At 51.3% G+C, this 17,390-nt stretch overlaps 7 protein-coding genes across 7 annotated transcripts; 3 read left to right on the top strand and 4 right to left on the bottom strand.

Annotated features, from left to right (window-relative positions):
- Nucleotides 1-541: 541 nt before the first annotated feature.
- N7458_000376 (FGGY-family carbohydrate kinase) lies at nt 542-2,508 on the bottom strand (the record flags this gene model as incomplete). The annotated part of the gene is made up of 3 exons (XM_056903770.1): nt 542-1,600; nt 1,661-2,221; nt 2,296-2,508. 3 exons carry the CDS (start codon nt 2,506-2,508, stop codon nt 542-544), a joined length of 1,833 nt encoding a protein of 610 aa, XP_056771537.1.
- Nucleotides 2,509-3,109: 601 nt separating this feature from the next.
- On the top strand, nt 3,110-3,756 carry N7458_000375 (uncharacterized protein; the record flags this gene model as incomplete). The annotated part of the gene is made up of 2 exons (XM_056903769.1): nt 3,110-3,424; nt 3,451-3,756. The coding sequence occupies 2 exons, from the start codon at nt 3,110-3,112 to the stop codon at nt 3,754-3,756; spliced, it is 621 nt and encodes a 206-aa protein (XP_056771536.1).
- A 1,362-nt stretch (nt 3,757-5,118) lies between these two features.
- N7458_000374 (uncharacterized protein) lies at nt 5,119-5,788 on the top strand (the record flags this gene model as incomplete). Its single annotated transcript, XM_056903768.1, has 2 exons — nt 5,119-5,630; nt 5,716-5,788. The coding sequence occupies 2 exons, from the start codon at nt 5,119-5,121 to the stop codon at nt 5,786-5,788; spliced, it is 585 nt and encodes a 194-aa protein (XP_056771535.1).
- A 323-nt stretch (nt 5,789-6,111) lies between these two features.
- N7458_000373 (F-box domain protein) lies at nt 6,112-7,895 on the bottom strand (the record flags this gene model as incomplete). The annotated part of the gene is made up of 2 exons (XM_056903767.1): nt 6,112-6,938; nt 6,995-7,895. 2 exons carry the CDS (start codon nt 7,893-7,895, stop codon nt 6,112-6,114), a joined length of 1,728 nt encoding a protein of 575 aa, XP_056771534.1.
- Nucleotides 7,896-8,615: 720 nt separating this feature from the next.
- ptpA (uncharacterized protein) lies at nt 8,616-10,988 on the bottom strand (the record flags this gene model as incomplete). The annotated part of the gene is made up of 3 exons (XM_056903766.1): nt 8,616-9,365; nt 9,423-10,414; nt 10,493-10,988. 3 exons carry the CDS (start codon nt 10,986-10,988, stop codon nt 8,616-8,618), a joined length of 2,238 nt encoding a protein of 745 aa, XP_056771533.1.
- A 1,489-nt stretch (nt 10,989-12,477) lies between these two features.
- Nucleotides 12,478-12,952, bottom strand: N7458_000371 (cytochrome c oxidase assembly protein COX16; the record flags this gene model as incomplete). Its single annotated transcript, XM_056903765.1, has 2 exons — nt 12,478-12,558; nt 12,629-12,952. The coding sequence occupies 2 exons, from the start codon at nt 12,950-12,952 to the stop codon at nt 12,478-12,480; spliced, it is 405 nt and encodes a 134-aa protein (XP_056771532.1).
- Nucleotides 12,953-13,402: 450 nt separating this feature from the next.
- nic96 (linker nucleoporin NIC96) lies at nt 13,403-16,844 on the top strand (the record flags this gene model as incomplete). The annotated part of the gene is made up of 5 exons (XM_056903764.1): nt 13,403-13,860; nt 13,934-14,582; nt 14,644-15,631; nt 15,734-16,458; nt 16,518-16,844. 5 exons carry the CDS (start codon nt 13,403-13,405, stop codon nt 16,842-16,844), a joined length of 3,147 nt encoding a protein of 1,048 aa, XP_056771531.1.
- Between the last annotated feature and the right edge of the window lie 546 nt (nt 16,845-17,390).

Here is a 17,390-nt window from a genome sequence, read left to right as displayed (position 1 = left end):
CATAATCGTTTCTCCTCCCAAACTCAACTTAATGGCTATGGCAATGTTTTGTTTTCTTCCGGGAAGTTCAGCACGGAACAGCAGGGCTGAACTTTTCTCGCGTATCATAATCTTCTTTGCATAACGGATTTGAAGTTTGCATCATGGCCCCCAATGGCTTTCTCTTTTCTTTCGGCTCGTCTTCCCCCCCCTTTGATTTGGCTTTCTTGTGATTATTGTACCTTGTTTTTAGGCTTTGCTCCTTGCTGGTCGGGAGATGATGGGGAACCTTTTGTATCGTTCCTTCTACCGAAACGTTGCCCGTTTCTTGATTTGGTGTTGTTACTCGCTGCTTTAAAATGGACATAAAGGAGTGCTAGACGTGATATTACTTTTTGGCCTTGATTTGTATGTCAACGTGCTGTAATGACCGTCATATTTGGAAACTCTTCATATAATCATTACGTAGTTCGTGTACTGTTTTAACACTCTCAAGGTTTAGTCCTGGAGCCTTGTAGTCGTAGTCAGGATTGCCCTATGTCCTGAAACACCCCTCTCCTGTTTAGGCAGATCCCCAATCGCCCACAGCCTCATCGACCATCTCTCGGTACTTCTGCTGCCCGAAGCACTGCTCCAAGAACACCTTATACTTGGCCTGCAGCAGAGCCTTCTCCTTGGGATCTTCCGTAGGCATCACCTTCTTACCAGGCTTGCTCATCCGGTCCATAATTTCCCACAGATCCTCCGTCCGACCCTCCGAGTCAGAGCTGGCGGCTTTGGCGCCAAGCATGGCGGCACCGTGGCACACGGCTGCGTGGATGTAGCGAGGGATCACGACGGGCATGTCGCATGCCGATGCGATCAGATGTACCAGGATGTCGTTTTGACATTGCGAGCCAGACATGAAGATCGAGGTGATATTGTGTCCGGCTTTGTTCATCGTTTCCACGATTTGCTTGGTCTGCAGCGCGATGAACTCCAATGTACCGTAGTAGAACATTGCCAGTCCGTCGACGCTCTTGTCGCTGGTCAATCCGAAGATGGAGCCTGTCATATTCGGGTCTGCAATGGGGGATCGGTTGCCCCAGAGGTCACCGTAGAAGAAGAAGTGGCGGCCGAGATACGAGACTGTAGGTGCTTTTTGGTCCTGCACCATCTCCTTGAGATGCTCATTCAGGTACTCGTAGATATTGGTGTGGTAGGACTCGGCAATCGAGTGGGCTTGGTTGAATGCTGGGTGCGTTTCGATTACGTGCTTGAGCAGTTCGCCTGTCGCGGACTGCCCACCCTCGGCCATCCAGTAGCCTGGTAGAATAGTGTCCTTGTATGGACCCCAGACACCGTTCACAAAGACCGCGTCTGGAGACATTGCCAGGTGGCATGTCGACGTTCCCGCTACAGCGGCCAGTCGAGAGAATGCTTGTGTCTTGTCGTTCTTGGCGACTTCATCACTCAAATGGGGTGCACCCAGGCTGACCTTGGCTCCGACGGTGCCAATCCACCCGGCATAGGCGTCAATGACACCACTGCCAATGGCAATTCCAGCCGGCAAGCCCAGCTCCGCAGCAGCCTTTTCACAAAGAGTACCGACCAGCTCTCCGGCGCTCAGATAATCACCATTCTAGAAGGATTCAAAAGTCAGCGAATTGGGTGCACACTTATTTCCCAGAAGTAGGCTCACCACCCCGTTGACTCCGCCCATGCGCTTAAAGTTATCCTCCGTCAAATCACTCAGTCCAATCTCGTTCAAGAAATCCTCTTGCCATCCCTTGACACTGCCGTCCACGCCGACGGGCACATAGCCCTGCTTGCAGACGACGCTGCAGAAGCTCCGCTTTTCATTGCCTGTGGCAATGTGCGTCAGCGCATCGCTCAAGTCGTAGAATTTACATTTGTCGAAGAGCTCCTTGGACATGTTGTTCTTCAGCCAAAGCACCTTGGGGATTTCCATCTCAATGGACATCTTCCCGCCGACGTATCGGAGTAGATTATGGTTAGTTGCGTTGATCTTTGCTGCCTCCTCGACGGGTCGATGGTCCAGCCACAGAATCACATTGCGGTCTGAGTCGAAGTTTGGTCCGGTTACCGAGACGGGCTCGTCGGTCTCATGGTCAAAGACTGCTAGCGAGCAGGTAGCGTCGAACCCAATACCCCGGACGGTCTCGGGGTTGATGTTGTGCTGGCTGATGGCTCGCTGCACGGCAATGCAAATGCAGCGCCAGATGTCGGAGGTGGATTGTTCCTGGGCTCGCGAGTCAGTCGATTGTTGCTTGGGCCGGAGTTGGTCGGGTTGTCCGGGCTCTGGGAATGTCCTACGTAGTAACCATGCTCCGGCTGCCAGAGCCCGATGTTCTCGGAGGCCAGGCCGACGATGTCGCCCTTGGCATCAATGATACAGGCGCGGGCACTGCCAGTTCCAACGTCAATGCCAATGAAATGGTCCAATTGCACCTGTATGTCCTCGCGCGGGTCGCTCGAGGCCTGGCGGGAGGCCTGGCGAGAGGGACGACGGTAGGGCAGCGAGGCCATGGTGTCGTCAAAAGTGGGTTATACTTCGGATGGGGGAGGGGCAGTGGAGAGTAGAACAGGTGGATGCTGTCTATAGAGTATGCGGTCAGAGAGTCGATCAACAGTTGGGCAGCTCGGCGGGGTAACCTACTGATAAGGATGTCCAAGGAGTGAGGAGATTGAGCAGCAAAGAGTTGAGGAAAAAGAAACAAGGCGGGGGTCCAGATTTTGTTTTTTTTTTTTTGTGCTTATGAGGGGAAGCTGTCGAGCGTGTCAGACTGGTAAGTCACTAAGGTAACTAGTGACCCCGTCTCGAATCCTCCGTACCTAATCAGCGGCACTGGACATGCTGTAATAATAAGATAATAATAAGATAATAATAATAAGATAATCTCCACCGTAAGATGCTTCAATCCATGGTAATGAGCTTACAGGACCCCATGCGTAATTCACAGTACCTGTAAAGTATCATTGCAAAAGACAGAAGCTTCACATGCCCTCCTCCTGTAATTTTGGTCGTACGGCCCATACCATACATACACCTCTCCCGAGTAAAGGCTACTCACGCTGTATAACCTTGTTTTCTTGTAGATCTCCCAACATATCCCTCGATAACATCGTCATGGCCATACATATGACTGTCGTGCAGCTTCTCAATATTGAAGACCCTTTGGTCTCAGACGACCATCCAGCACGCGATGACGTCACTTTTGACTATGAGCGCTGTACCAGACTACACAATTACCTGGTCGCATATGCGTGGATGGTCCGTCATGGACGAGACACGCCCAACCTCGATGCGCTAGCTAGACAGAAAAGATTCTTCAGCGAAAAGAACCAAATCGAGATGCAGACCGTGAACACCTGGACCCGTCGCTTAGCGCTTTCCTGGATACGATCTACGATCCTGAACCAGGGCTCTTCTACTGGATCGTCGGTCTTTTAATGGAGTCCTGAGACGAGACTTTTTGCCTGGAAGACAATGAGCTTGAAGATGAAGAAAAAGCGTGGTTTGTCATGATCTATAATACTACGCCTGACCTATACTCATATTGCCTCGGCGTGGTCTACGATCAGCAGCTCCATAAGGCTACGTTCCGTTTGACTATCGGCGACTCTGAAAGCGTAGAGCCCGTTGATAAACACGAGAACCTGTGGTTCCCATTAGAGACTATTCTTACCCACTGGATTTTCTTGATTCGTCTAGGCAAGGTAGTTGCGGGGCTGCCCGAGTCCGATTCGAGGCACCGATATCAGGAGGGATTATAGTCGTGGCTTCCTTATTACGATGCCTAGGTTGATAGCATTATAGCTACAATAGAGCGCTACGTAGTTATGGTCGAGTCACGAATGCCCGCAGACTCACTTCTACCTATGACCGGGGCTCTCTTCACAGACGCTGAAGTAGACGCGGAATCTGTACCGTAGGAATGCTTTATTCGCTTGGTTCTGTCACCGTTAAAGGCCCCGCGCTTCAGATTTATCGCCCCTAAACTAGAGGTCCCGTATGATAAAGAGGCGTTCGTGAGAAGCCAAAACTTCACCCGTTTCACTTACGAGGAGGGAACTATACCAGCAGTCTTGATATTTGCAGCAATAGACCGAACTGTGGACTTCAATATAGAATGACGAGGTATATTCTTCACACACTTTTCCAATCAAGATGTGCCTATAAGTATCGGTACTCCTATATTTGCGGGATTATACAGCGAGCCTGCATCTCAAAGCCACGACAGCACAGAGGAGGCAGGATTCCGCCTGGTGCTTCCCTTTGCACTACGACCTGATATACGTGATCAGGACGCGCGCAGATGAGTGATGGTCGATTAGTCGCCCCAGGCTCATTCACAGACCTTTTTCAATATGGCGTAATTCATCCATTTGGAGGTTCCTGGCGGTCACAGAGGATGGAGAGGCTATTCAATCGGTGGACCGAGCTGATCGAGAGTGGTGTATGGACAGTGGGTGAAGAAGGTGTGGAAGGAGGAATCGAAACATTCCGCGATGCAGATAATGGCAATGGTGCCTGGAGAGATTACTGGATTCCCCCAGATTGGTGACAAGGACCACAAGGTACATCATGTCAGATCTAGTAGAGCGAACGTCGAGTATGAAAAGGAGATAAAGATCTATGAGTTTTTCTGAAACTCTCAAGCTGGAGTGCATATATGTCGGAATATGGCTGTCCGAACTGGCTGGAAACCTAGAGACCTGGACGCTACACTATGGAGTACTAGGATGGAGCACGACTAGATACGGAAAGAGATAAAGAGCTACATGAAAATAGCAAAGTAGAATGCCGGGTGGAATATACATATTTTAGACAGCCATTGATCCGCTTGGAGAACCTAAGAACTAAGTACATATTTGTAAAGTAGCTAGGACCAAATACTATTCTATCTACCAGAAACAGCTATAATTCATACAGGCCATGACACGCAATTTTTTCTTTGCAAATAATTTCATACTACAGACTCGATAACTGCTTCGTCGTCTAAATAACTGAACTAACAATGACGGAGAGAAGCACGGGCCGAGTCCGAACCCTCCGAAAACCACGATGACCTCCCAATCTCCACCTCCACCTCCACCAACACCTCTCCTCTCCTCTCCCTCAACAACCGCATAACCATGCACCTCCTCCCCCTCCTGGGGGCAATTACGCTCCTCATCACCTCCACCCTCGCCGACTCCCTCCCCTCCTCAACAGAAATCTTCTACTGGCCCGTCGGAGCCGCGCAACCTTCCATCCTCGCCCGCGTCGCCTACGATCCAACCTCCCTAAAGTCCAACGTCCTAGCCTACAACCCACCCAAGTCCAACGACGCCGACAGTCTCGTTCGCCTAGGACTCTACACTGCGACTCCGACAAACCCCAAACAATGGACTGGAAGTCTTGTCTCGCTCTCGTCCCTGGCGGGCGCTGAGCATGCGCCCACGTTGCGTCTGCATTTGGGTCCTGCGAGTGAGGTGTACCATGTATCGCTGGCGGCGTTTGAGCCTGCTTCTGCGAAGACGAGTGAGCCTAATGTGGAATTGGTTGCGAGTGAGCAGGGGGTGCAGCCGCATTTGAATCGGCCGGTGGTCGTGGGTCCGGATGGGCAGAATGCGGAGGAGGTGCCGGAGAAGACTCTGTTTCAAAAGTAAGTGTTTCAGTGATCAATTGCAAGGGATTCAGGTGTGTTTGTGTTGAAACATTGGCTAATTTGATGCTTCTCTTTTTATTAGGTACTGGTGGGTGCTTCTGATCATGGTGTTCTTGACCATGTCGGGTGGTGGTGGTGGTGGAGAGGGGCAATAAACCGTTATAGTCTACGATTAATCAATGACCCTTTTCAATCCGATTTTCCAATGCGTTTTTCTTTCGGAGAAAATGAAACAATCTTCATTCCCTTCTTGCTATGTGTGAAAATCAAAGCTAAAACCAAAACGCTATGCATGTGGTATCAGGAAAACTAGCTTTCGCTGGACGGCTTCAGTTTGGAAACCCAGGCTCAAATGCAAAGGCTCAAATGCAAAGGCTCAAATGCAAAGGCTCAAATGCTTAGAAAAGAAAAGCAAAAGGACGCCCTGATCCCATGCAGTCAAGTACGATATCGAGTCCTCTTGGTGATGAGCTCTGATTTAGAAAATATTCCGGGGCTCGATGGTCTCGACACCTCGGCCGGAGGGCCTGATGTCCAGCAACATCAGCCCGCGATCGGTGATGGCAACCAGCTCGTTCTCGTTTTCTGTGAACTTCAGCTGCGAGCAGACAGCATCCAGCTCGATTTTTGCCGGTCGAAGCTCCGTCAGTCCGGCCGAATTGGTCCACGACTCCGGGTAGTGACCAGCTTCCTCGTCAATCAACACCCGCGGCTCCAGCGCCCATACCGTCACAGTCTTCCAGCTGGCAAGTGCAATTCGAGTGCCTGATGGAGAGGCTGCAATCAGGGAGGCTTGGGTGGCATTGTGCTCGTCGTATCCGCCGAGCTGCGCCACGGCGGTCCAATCTTCGAAGCGTCGTCCTCGGTCGAGGTTCATGAAGTGGTTACACCGGAAAGCCTGCGGGTTGGATTCAGATCGCAAGAGACATGCCACCGTCCAGTGCTCGACTCGGTGTGTAGCGATGGCCACTGCCAGATACTGCCAGTGGCAAGTGCCGGGTATGGGGCTTTCACTGCCCGTACGATGGGTTGCGAAGAAGGGGATGCCTATCTCAAATTGCAGCATCAAAGAGGGCGAGTATTCTACCACGCAGTTGTTGTTTCGCACGGTTGGCTCTGGCGTTCCAGGGATGGCATGGAGTTTTTGGAATGAGCTGAAGAGCGTGTTAGTTCCGTAGTGGTGGAGCATTTGGTTTCCGCGGTCGTTGAAGACGAGTTTGGTGGTGGGACCCTTTCCCACGAGGGCTGCGTCGCTGGTTCTTTCACCATTTATTTCAGTCAAGCTGTAGGCGTCGAATGTAGACCCTGATTTGCGTTGTCAGTAAAAATCACTTCTTTGAAGATCGAGGATGAAACTATACAGATGATTTTGGGCACCGTCTTTTGTGATTTGCCCGAAGCCTTCTGTTCGTCACTATCTTCGTCTTCCTGCTCAGTTTGCTCATCCTCTTCATCCTCTTCTTCATCCTCGTCGTCCTCCTCATATTGCTCGTCTTCATCATCGGTATCATCCATACAATAGATGGCAACGTGGTGATCCTGATCACGTTGTCGGTGTTGCCAAGAGATTGCGAATTTCTCGTCGTGGTGAGCAGCAAGAGCAATGGGATCGTACTCATTCTCGTCTGGGAAGGTAAAGATTTTCACGATGTCCTTCGACCCAAAGCTATAGTTTACCAAGAAGATACTCCCTTGTGAGTATGACTGCATTGCCTGCTTGACGAATGGGTGTGTAGTATCCAGCTGCTTGTCGACAAATGGCTGGAAGCGATGCAAAACATAGGCTCCATTGCTATTGAAGGCTGTGTGTAGCACTTCGATAGTGCCGAACCGCTTTGCGGGTGATTCCAGACGGCGTCGAAGGCTGACAGTTCCAGCTCGAATATCCACAAAGTAGACTGTTTCATCGTCTTGAAACCCAAGTAATGCTCTGTTTCTCAGTATTGGGGCCTCCAGAGAGGAAGCAATGGTGTTGAGCTTCTTGCCCTGGAAGTCGATGAGCTTGCGGTCTGTAAAGTGCTCAGTGCCGAAGAGCTCTTGGTGGGAGAGCAGTTTGAGTCGGTGGACGAGTTCTGGGGTTGTCATCGTGTCAACATTCTCCGTGCCGCCAGGGGTTTGGCGCAATTGGTGTAGGACGAGTTTACGGCTCTGTGTAGCCATCTCGTATAGACTGCGGCAGCAGTACGCCAACTGCAGGTACGTCGGAGTGTCGCAGCTCCGAAAAATGAGCTGGACCAGCTCGGTGGGGAGGTTGAGGACCATCTTATTGGGTTTTGAGATGGCACTCAAGTGAGGACAATGGTCGTAGGAGAAGTTGCAAGTAAGAAAGAATTCACGTTGGTGGATGTGTAAAGGAGGTTTTATAGAGTCGGGAGGCCGCACGAGCCGCCTTGTTGCCTGGGAGGGTCCGATAGACTGAGGAAGCTAAACTGAAAGAAAGATCAGCCCGCGATCCGCGTTTAGGCAGAGAGAGCCGCAGTGGAGACGGAGATTCTCTCGTCAGGCAATTTCCAGTTGGGGCGCTGGAGTTTGTTGGACGAGTCGGATCTTGGAGAGTTGATGCTCAGTTTTCTGGCTGATTGTTGATTCCGCAGAGCCCCGCTCTAATCTCACTTCCACGTTTCAATGAACTTCACGCGAGACACTCTTGGTATGTACTTGATCTCTCCTTACTCCTTTCTGCCCCTACTCGACTGTCAAACGTTGGCTCATCTTTTCTACACGGCTCCACCTGACCAATACCGACTGACGAATCTACGAATCGACTACAAAGAAGAGACAGACAGACGGCATATTGTCATGAGCGAGAAAATATCAAAATTCGTTGCTTTGATGCATATGTCCAGCTAACCGCCTTTCCCAGGCCGAACGCCCACAATGCAAATACGTAAGATCCGATCGAGCTTCGAAAACAAGAAAAAAGGGTATTCGCTATCATCAAGGAGAGAAAGAGGAGAAGAAGGAGCCAGGCCTCTCGTCGTGTTACATGTAATCGTCCTCATCATGCATCCGGGAGACGAGCCACTCCAGCACACTCTCATAACAGAGTACAAACTGACTCAGATTCTGAACCATGCTGGGTCGCTGAGTTCGGAAGTCTTCCACAGTCTTGACAATCAGGTCGAGACTCGGGTTTTGAAGAGCCCCGATATCGGAATCTGCGTTAGCGTTGTTCATGCGCTGCCGCTTCAGCATATCGAGCACGCTGTCGACTGTGCAGAAGGTCCCTGTGCGTCCACAGCCTGCGCTGCAGTGAACCAAGATGGGCCGCTGGCCTTTTGGCTCGGCATCTTGGTTCCCGAAACTGGAAGTACCGGTAGCACGGATGACCTTGTTACACTGCTCAATCAGATTCAGTAGGTGAGCCGGTTGAGATGTCGTCCCAAAGTCTGGCCAATAGGGATATTGAAGCTGAGTGATATCCCGTAGAGGTTGGAATGGAAATGCGGTATGATAGAGACTGAAATGCCGTACGATGATGACCGGGTTCTCATTCGACCCATCCGGGTTCTGTGCTTGCTGGCCAGGCCCGACAGGTGATTCCGCCGTGGGGTCAATGAATCGATCCTTGGTATTCACATTGACGAATCTCTCTGAGTAGGCCTTGACCTTGAATGGACCATAGTCTCCCGACTTCCAGTAGGGATGGCACTTGACCTGGCCTCGCTCGATCTCGGCAGTCAAAGAAACGAGCAGCCGGACGTCCTGTTCCCATACCACGCGCCAAAAATCCTGTATCACGGGTGTCAGTAATTAGTGACGAAAAGCAAAGAGCAAGAGGTGACTTACATTGAAAGTATCAGGCACTGGAGCCTGCGTGGCGATGTATCGTCGATTACTGAACTCGGCCTGAATATGATTTGCATTCACATAGTCACAGCCCCCCGACGGAATACCTTCAAGACGGACGCGAGAATGATCAAATGGATAAATGTCGTTATAGCGGTTCTTCGTGCCTTTCTCAATCCCTGCAACGCGATATTTCTTGGAAACCCCACCAGTCGATGCCGAGTTTGCATCGTACGTCAACGCCTGCTTCATCCGTGCCAGTTCCTTCTTTTCAAGATCCAAGAACTTCTCAGAGACAAGGTGACCTTGATCCTTGACTTCCGATGCATCTTGTAGCCACGGGGGGAGTTCTCGTCGTTGCGTTTCTGTCATCCCATCTGGTAGCTTCAAAGGTATTTGTCCGACTCCTCCCATAAGGTCCATATTCTGTCGAATGTTGCCAAAGAAGGGATTGACGGCGGATGAGGAATCGGGAAGTGCACAACCTCCGACAACTGGAGCAATGGACTGGAGATCGATGCTCATCGGTGAACGCTTCTTCTTCGGTGACGGTCCTGTCGTCTGTGCTTGTGGTCGGTGGACAAATTGCGGAAATTGGTTTGAGAAGGCCTTGAATCCTCCCTGCAAGATCAAGCCTTCTCCCTTCCAGTGTTCTGCCTGAAACTTGGTGATCACATGCATCAAGGGGACGGCATCCTTGGCATCTGATGTAGCAGAGTCGTAGACAACAATCATGGTACACTCTCGCCATCGAGCAAAGTTGCGTTTGTCATCATCACTGGTGAAAGTGTTCTCGAGTTTTTGCGTGTCGAACGAGCGACGTTTGAGAAGAGTGGTGGGGATGCATAGATTCAGAGAGCCAGTGATATTGGACTGCGAAAAATGGGCGTATGGGCGAACGTCTAGAAGCAAAACTTTCTGTGTCTTGGATTTGATCAGCTCAGTGACAAGCTCCGCGGTGATCCAGTGAGATGATATGGATGTCCCGTTATCTATCGGCCAAAGCAAGTTAGCACATACGCGAGGTATTTTGTGGGAAGATCAATGTAGCTTGTTGAAAGGGGACTCACCTCGTGAAGATGCCCTTGGAATTTGTGCGGGTTTGATGGCATACCCACTCGGGGATCCCAGTACCCGATTGTTGAACGGCCCACTCGTTGGTGAGGAATGAGAGGTCCTCGACCATATTCGATTACCCTGCGCATCTCCGTTTGTAGAGAAACTCTGTAGAGCCGACTCGCGGCGCCCTTTATCAACGTCTGACTCGGACCTCAGGAGGTTCGACAGGCCCTCAGATACCGACTCCTGGGAGTAGAGCTGCATTTTGGGGCTTGGTAAAGAGCATTGAAATGCTCCCCAGTTCTTTTGCGTGTGGGGTCCTGGATTGGACGTGGGGGGATTACTGGAGTTTTCCACGGTGATACCAAAGTAGTTGGGGCTGGGTCGTTCTGCACTTGATTGCATACTCGTTTGGGAAGGTGACAAGCCGGGATGAAAAGGTTGGTTGGCTCTGCCTTGTACACTCTGCACCCACGGCGAGGAGGGTGATCGCCCTGGACCGGTCATGATGATGACGGTCTGTTTGACGCCGAGTTGGATGAAGGTGGTGGTGGTATCGGAAAAAGCAACGGGGTCTCTTCGCTATACCATCGGCTCAACTCTTACGCAATTGTACCGAATAGATAGTCAAGCGGTCAGGGACCTTTGACTTGAGACCTGTCACCAAGATTTGGCAATCCTGAGGTCTAGAGCGACGAGGAACACCACGACATCGACTGCAGAGCCCCGAAATGACTGACGTAAGTGCGAGTGCGAAGAAAAAGGAAGTCGACAGTCAGATGGGCAGAGGCGAAAGAAGAAGGGGGGTGGGGATGGTCCAGCCCAACGAAGGTAATGAACAAACCAATGAAATGTAGGGCTTGACCTGGAGGAGGGGAGTTAGCATCAGAACAGATCGGTGTCATTCCATGATTAATAAGATTATTAAGGCACGGGGGGGGGCTTCCAGAAAAAAAAGGGCAGCTATGACGTTATTGTGTGGGGATCACGAGTTTGGTCAGCCCTCGGTTCGGCCTAGACCCATCTGGATCAACTTACGTCGTGCTACGACTGGACTACGATGAAGATGGTAACTATGGTGATATGATGGACTGTTTCTCTTTTGGATGCTCAAGAATTAAACATGATCAATGGGGATGGACTAAAGATTACCTATCTACTGTACAGACCGAGAAGTCCTTGCTTTCCAGCCCGATCAACAAAGGAAAGCGCATGGTCTGCCGAATCCGGCCACGGTCCTGAACGCCTCCTGGTCATAGGCCGTGCCCATCGAACCCTCTAGACCGACCAAGCGACAATCCGGCAGAATGGGGCATATACGATGTACCCGACAGTATTTGACATTCCAAACGATCCTGCGGAATCCCCGATATTCGCCTCTCTGCCCTGTACCTTCCTTGGCAACCGGAGAGGCAGGAGGTCTCCGCACCAAATGCTCAATACCCACTGGGAGCTCTCCACATGATCTCATCTTGAGGGAATAACGGAATATCCAACCAGGCTACCTGAATTTCCCAGCCCCAAGTGCACATGTCTCCACTCCCCCTGATTAGCATCATCTCTCGCACGTCAACATGGACATGACACATCCTTGAGGGACAAATATGGACAGGGCCGAGGTTGATCCTCGTTCGCCTTCCGGTCGCGTGCGTTGGTTACAGCCTCCCGAGACGCCGGCGCAGTTCTTCTCGTCGATTTTGCCAAGTGGAGGGTTCGTGATGAATTGATGGCCAAGGTAGGTGGGCTAAAAGCCAAACGACCGAGCGGACCTCATAGGATATCCAGTACGCCGTGCTGAACACAGGATGACGTCCATTTTGAACCATGCGCTCTCCACCTACACTGTACCTGCCTGCATAGGGAGGCTTCCTGGTCAGGAGCGACGGGCACGAGCACCCTTTCACCGGGGACGTGCGAGGCGTCAAGCGGGTGCCAATTAACACCAGCAGATCACAGTCTCTAAGCACTCTTCTAGTATTCACAGTCCTACTCCACATTATAGCCTTCCATCAGGCTCGCCCTCGAATCGCTTGACTCGTTTTTGTTCCCAGTTGTCCAAGTCCTTCGCCATCAGTCTCTGTGAATGCGATCAGTACGGCGTCCAATCGTTTGGCAATTGAACAGTCTCGGGTAAGCAAAGCTCGTACATAGTATTCCTCCCGTTCGTCGCCAATAATTCTGCGGCGTGGGTTCCGCTTGATTCCCTCTTCTCCATCAGGACCTTTAAGTCCCAATTCGAAAGCTTCCTCTTTGCTGAGTTGTTGGACTTTACGGTCGTATCTTTCGTACCGAAGGGCTGCCGCGGGCGTCAGAGCAAATGATCCGGCCACAATGACGGCCATGAAAGGAAGGCCGAAGAGAAGAAAAGGGTGTCGAGTGAGCCGGGCCCGGTAAAAAGCTCCAAAACGCTCTCCGAAGGAGGATGATGCGGTGGTCGTTCGACGAAAAGTCTTGGACTGAAAGGTAGGCATTGTGAAATAGCAACTCTTGTAGGTCGAAGAAAGAGTACAATGAAACGATGCTGTCAAATAGAAAAGAAAAGGTTCAAACTAAAGTGGTGCCATTCCAAGCCAGGGAAAGATGAAGACTAATTTGGACGGAAAATTGTTTGTCCGTGATACCGGGATTGAATTGTTTGGGCCGCGCATTGCAGACAAGCATGAGCTTCTTCAGAGCTGACCTTCTTTGCATTCATCCAGGGCCGTACTGGGGCAAAAGCAGAGACACTTGTAGAGTTGCCTGAAGCTGACTCTGAAGGCAGCAGTTTGTCCACATTGGACGTATCCGGTCTTTGTGTCTTGCTCCTAAGGCGTTCGCGACTTCAGTTTTTCTCTTCCCCTCAGCAACGCCAGCCAGAAACCCATCCTCATCGAAGCCAGTCCAGAGCTTGTTAGTGACCACCTTTGGCTTGCGACAAGATCATGACTTCAAACTCAAGCTCTTTATTCGGAGGAGCCGGTGGTTTCGGGTCCACAGCAAACAAATCTTCAAACCTCTTCGGCTCGACCACCAACGCGACCAGTGCCTTTGGAACCACCTCGACCGCACCAGCACAAGGTGCTCAACCCTCGTCCTTATTTGGTCAGAGTCAGCCTCAGCCTCAGCAACCAGCTCAGTCCTCTATTCTTGGTCAGCCCCAGCCGCAAGCCAGCAGCGCGCAAGCCCCAGCACAAGCTTCGACTCAAGGAACCCAGCCTGCGTTCTTCAACAGCCTCCTGGAACGTGGTAAGAAGCGGCCGCTCTCTGCAACTGTGCAGAATGGCAACTTCGAAGAGGTCCCCAGTCTGCAATTGGGCTTGGATGACATTCGGAGAAAGGCTAGGGAACTAGGAACATCTGGGACCAAGGATTCCTTGCAGAATGGCACCGCTACCAAGGCGTAAGTTATTAAATTTTTGTATCGTCTATACTTTTGCCTGCATATTTGTCTGATCACGTTATTCTCCGAATAGTCATTATCTGCTCGCCTCCTCCGGTATTTCTCCGGGTCGAGCATTGCGAGACCTCCGGTCTCTAGGCCCACAAGCTTCTATGGCCCCGGTGCGAGAGCCTGACAGCTTCGATCCGGACAATCAGCGATTTTTGAGAAACATTCAGCAGCGTGGCCGCCAGGTGATGATCGACGAGAGTCTTTCTCGCGCGCAAAGAGACTTTGACACGTTTTTGGAAGAGAAAGTGGACATGGACTGGGAAGAGCAGCGCCATAAGATTTTCCAACACTTTGGGCTGTCGCAGAAAGACGCATCCGGTGCTGGTGATTTGAAGTCGGCTGCGCGTAGTGCGTTTGGTCGATCGGCGAGACAATCCAAACAAGGTGGAGGCCCTCCTGGTGGATCTCGCCGAAGTGTGTTTGGTCGTTCTGGTCTGGACAAGTCTGTTATCGGGACCCCTGGGACTGGCCTTGCAAGCCGCAAGCTTTTCGAAGACCCTGCCGAACGAAGCGAAGGACTTGCGACTTCCTCGCCTGATCTCCGTTTCTTGCGCGAGAAGATGGGCCACTACGCCGAGAAGGTTCAGGATTTGAATCTTACTCGGCTTCGGGGCAAGGCATATCCTATCCTGCACAACTTTTCGGAAGTTGAAATGCATGCCGGCGGTGATGTAAGACTCGCGCTACTAGCTCATTGTTTCCCCCATCTAATCTCGCTAACCATTACTCCAGGTACCTCAACAGCTATTAGCTGCATACCGGGCTTTGATGACCATTGTCAAAGAGAACCCTAGCATCACTGACAAGACTGACCCCGGTGCGGTGAGAGAACGACAGTTCGCAGCTGACTACCTGGAGGAGTCGACCAAGTCCCGCAGCTCGGTTAACCTCAAGAACAAGATCCTGGAAGGCTCAAGGACTTTCCTGGAAAAGTCGTTCTACAGCGAGGTAGAAAACGCTATTGCTAAGAATCCACGTGAAGCTCAATTGGGCGGTATCCCAAGTACTGTCAACAAGATTCGGGCATACATTCGCCTCCGCGCCGCAAGGAAAGACTTGGCTCCCGATGGAACAGAACTCCAGGTGATTAATGGTGACTATTGCTGGATTCTGATCTTCTACCTGCTTCGTTGTGGATTTGTTGAGGAAGCAGCAACCTATGCGACGAATGATCCCGGTTTCCGGTCGCTGGATGCTAAGTTCGTGACTTATTTGACAACTTATGTGCAAGACAGACGACTTCGGCGGGACATGCAGCAAAAAGTCAACGGCGAGTACCAGCAACGACTGCGAAATGCGCCGGAAAACACACTCGATCCCTATCGAATGGCTTGCTACAAGATTATTGGCCGCTGTGACTTGTCCCGCCGTCGGCTGGAAGGTATCAACCAGAGTGTTGAAGACTGGATGTGGCTGCAGTTCAGTCTCGCTCGGGAAGATGATCGTGCGGAGGAGGTGGCGGGCGACGTGTTTGGTTTGGAGGATATTCAGACGGATATCGCTGAGATTGGACAGAGGGTTTTCACCAAGGGCCAGGGCCAGGATGCCCCCGGCGGCTATGGAACTTTCTTCCTCCTTCAGATCCTGGGAGGCATGTTCGAGCAGGCTGTGGCTTATCTTGGCACATACGCTCCAGTTACTGCCGTTCATTTTGCCATTGCATTGGCTTACTATGGCTTGTTGCGTGTGTCTGACTTTTACACTTCAGGAGAAGAGATCTGTAAGTTGCGCCCCCCAACGCCGATGGGAAGCTTCCAAAATGCTTCTCTCTTGTGGCCCCCACGCTATTAAAGGTCCTGACTAATGGCTCCGGCTTTTGTAGTGTCGTTCACGGTGAAGCAATACCCGCAGATCAACTTCGGATACCTCATCACCCAATACACTCGCGAATTCCGAACTGGGTACGTTGAGGCTGCCGTTGACTATTTCTCCCTGATCTGCCTCAATGCCGACCTCGGGGGCGCTCTTGGCAAGTCTCAATCGTCTGTGTGTCATGAAGCTCTCCGTGAATTCATCCTTGAGACCAGAGACTTTGCCAAATTGCTGGGTGATATTCGTGACGATGGCACCCGAATTAAGGGTATCATTGAGCAACGCCTTGATTTGATCAACCTGGCCGATCAGGAGGACTTCCTGAAGAACATCACAATTCAAGCTGCTGGCGTTGCAGACGACAAAGGCCTCATTACCGACGCGGTCCTCTTGTATCATTTGGCAGAGAACTATGATCGTGTCATCGATATCATCAATCGCGCTCTGTCAGACGCGATCGCCATTGAGTTGGGAGGAACCATGCCCAAGTTGCAACCTCTTCGCCCACGGCTGCAAGAAGGCCAGCAAGGCCCCATCGACCCGGGCAGCAGCCTCAGCTTGACTTCTGTTGACGACCCCGTCGAACTGGGCAAAACTATGATCAGCCTTTACGATGGAAAGCCTATGTACTATGAACAAATCCGTCCCATCAACCGAGATTCTTGTGGCCTTCTTCTCCGCATGCTGACGGCCAAGCATGAAGTTGAAGCCGGGCGATGGGCGCCCGCACTCGATGTAAGTCACTCTTGCTCAGCAGTCTGTATACCTTTTTGACACTAACTTTTGTCTCACAGTGCATCAACGCATTGGGCATCCTTCCTTTGCAGGCTCAGGGTGTCATGCAGAAGGTCCGTAGCGCAGCTCAGGCGTTCTCATCCTTGCCGGAGATCATTTCTCGCAACATTGGACATGTCATCATGTGGAGCATTGCGTGCATTGGGAACGAACGACGCCGGCAGACGAGCGGTCCGTATGAGACGGAGATGCACCAAGGCTTTGCGGATCAACTGCTGGTCATGGCCAAGGATCTGATGATCTTCTCTGGCATGGTGAAGTACAAGCTGCCCCCCAAGGTTTACGAAGCTCTTGCGCGTGCCGGGGCAGACATTGGCGCGTATTAGGAAACCGCCAGTGAGCTCGCTTCATGTACTTTTCTGTTTTTCAAGTAATACAGATGCCCATTTGTTTAGAACAACGGATAATTCTCTCATTGTGTCGCGTATCTCTGCACAGTACCATCCGTCGTACCTCAACCTTACGGTAAGTAGATGGAGAGGCAAATCCGTAGTCAGCGATCAAAACAGACATATATTTCCGCCGCCGTGAGGGTCTAAAAGAGAGTATGAGTTGTGAAATTCAGAGCCGGGAGTTTTTGGATATATTTGAGTCACTGTACTCAAAAAGTTACCCAGAAGTTCAAATTTCAAATCAGCAATGACCCGATGTGTTGTATACTGAATGCCAAATTGCCGCGGTTCCCACGGATCAGTTCCGCTAAGAGCGCCAAGACTCTGGGGGGGCCTGCAACATGACATCCACTCGCTGCAAAAAGTCCCCGTTGACCGCTGATAGATCCGCCTTTTCGATCACGCCCTAAATTGCCCCTGCCACTATCAACCTCGACCGGCCACTGACTGACCTCTACACGCGTCACTGTCGGGCCTCAG

Source organism: Penicillium daleae (genome assembly GCF_028827525.1).
Source record: "Penicillium daleae strain IBT 16125 chromosome Unknown utg000001l_segment0_segment0, whole genome shotgun sequence".
Taxonomy (NCBI): domain Eukaryota; kingdom Fungi; phylum Ascomycota; class Eurotiomycetes; order Eurotiales; family Aspergillaceae; genus Penicillium; species Penicillium daleae.
Note: the sequence above shows the minus strand (reverse complement) of the source record. Positions and strands in the feature narration are given on the sequence as shown.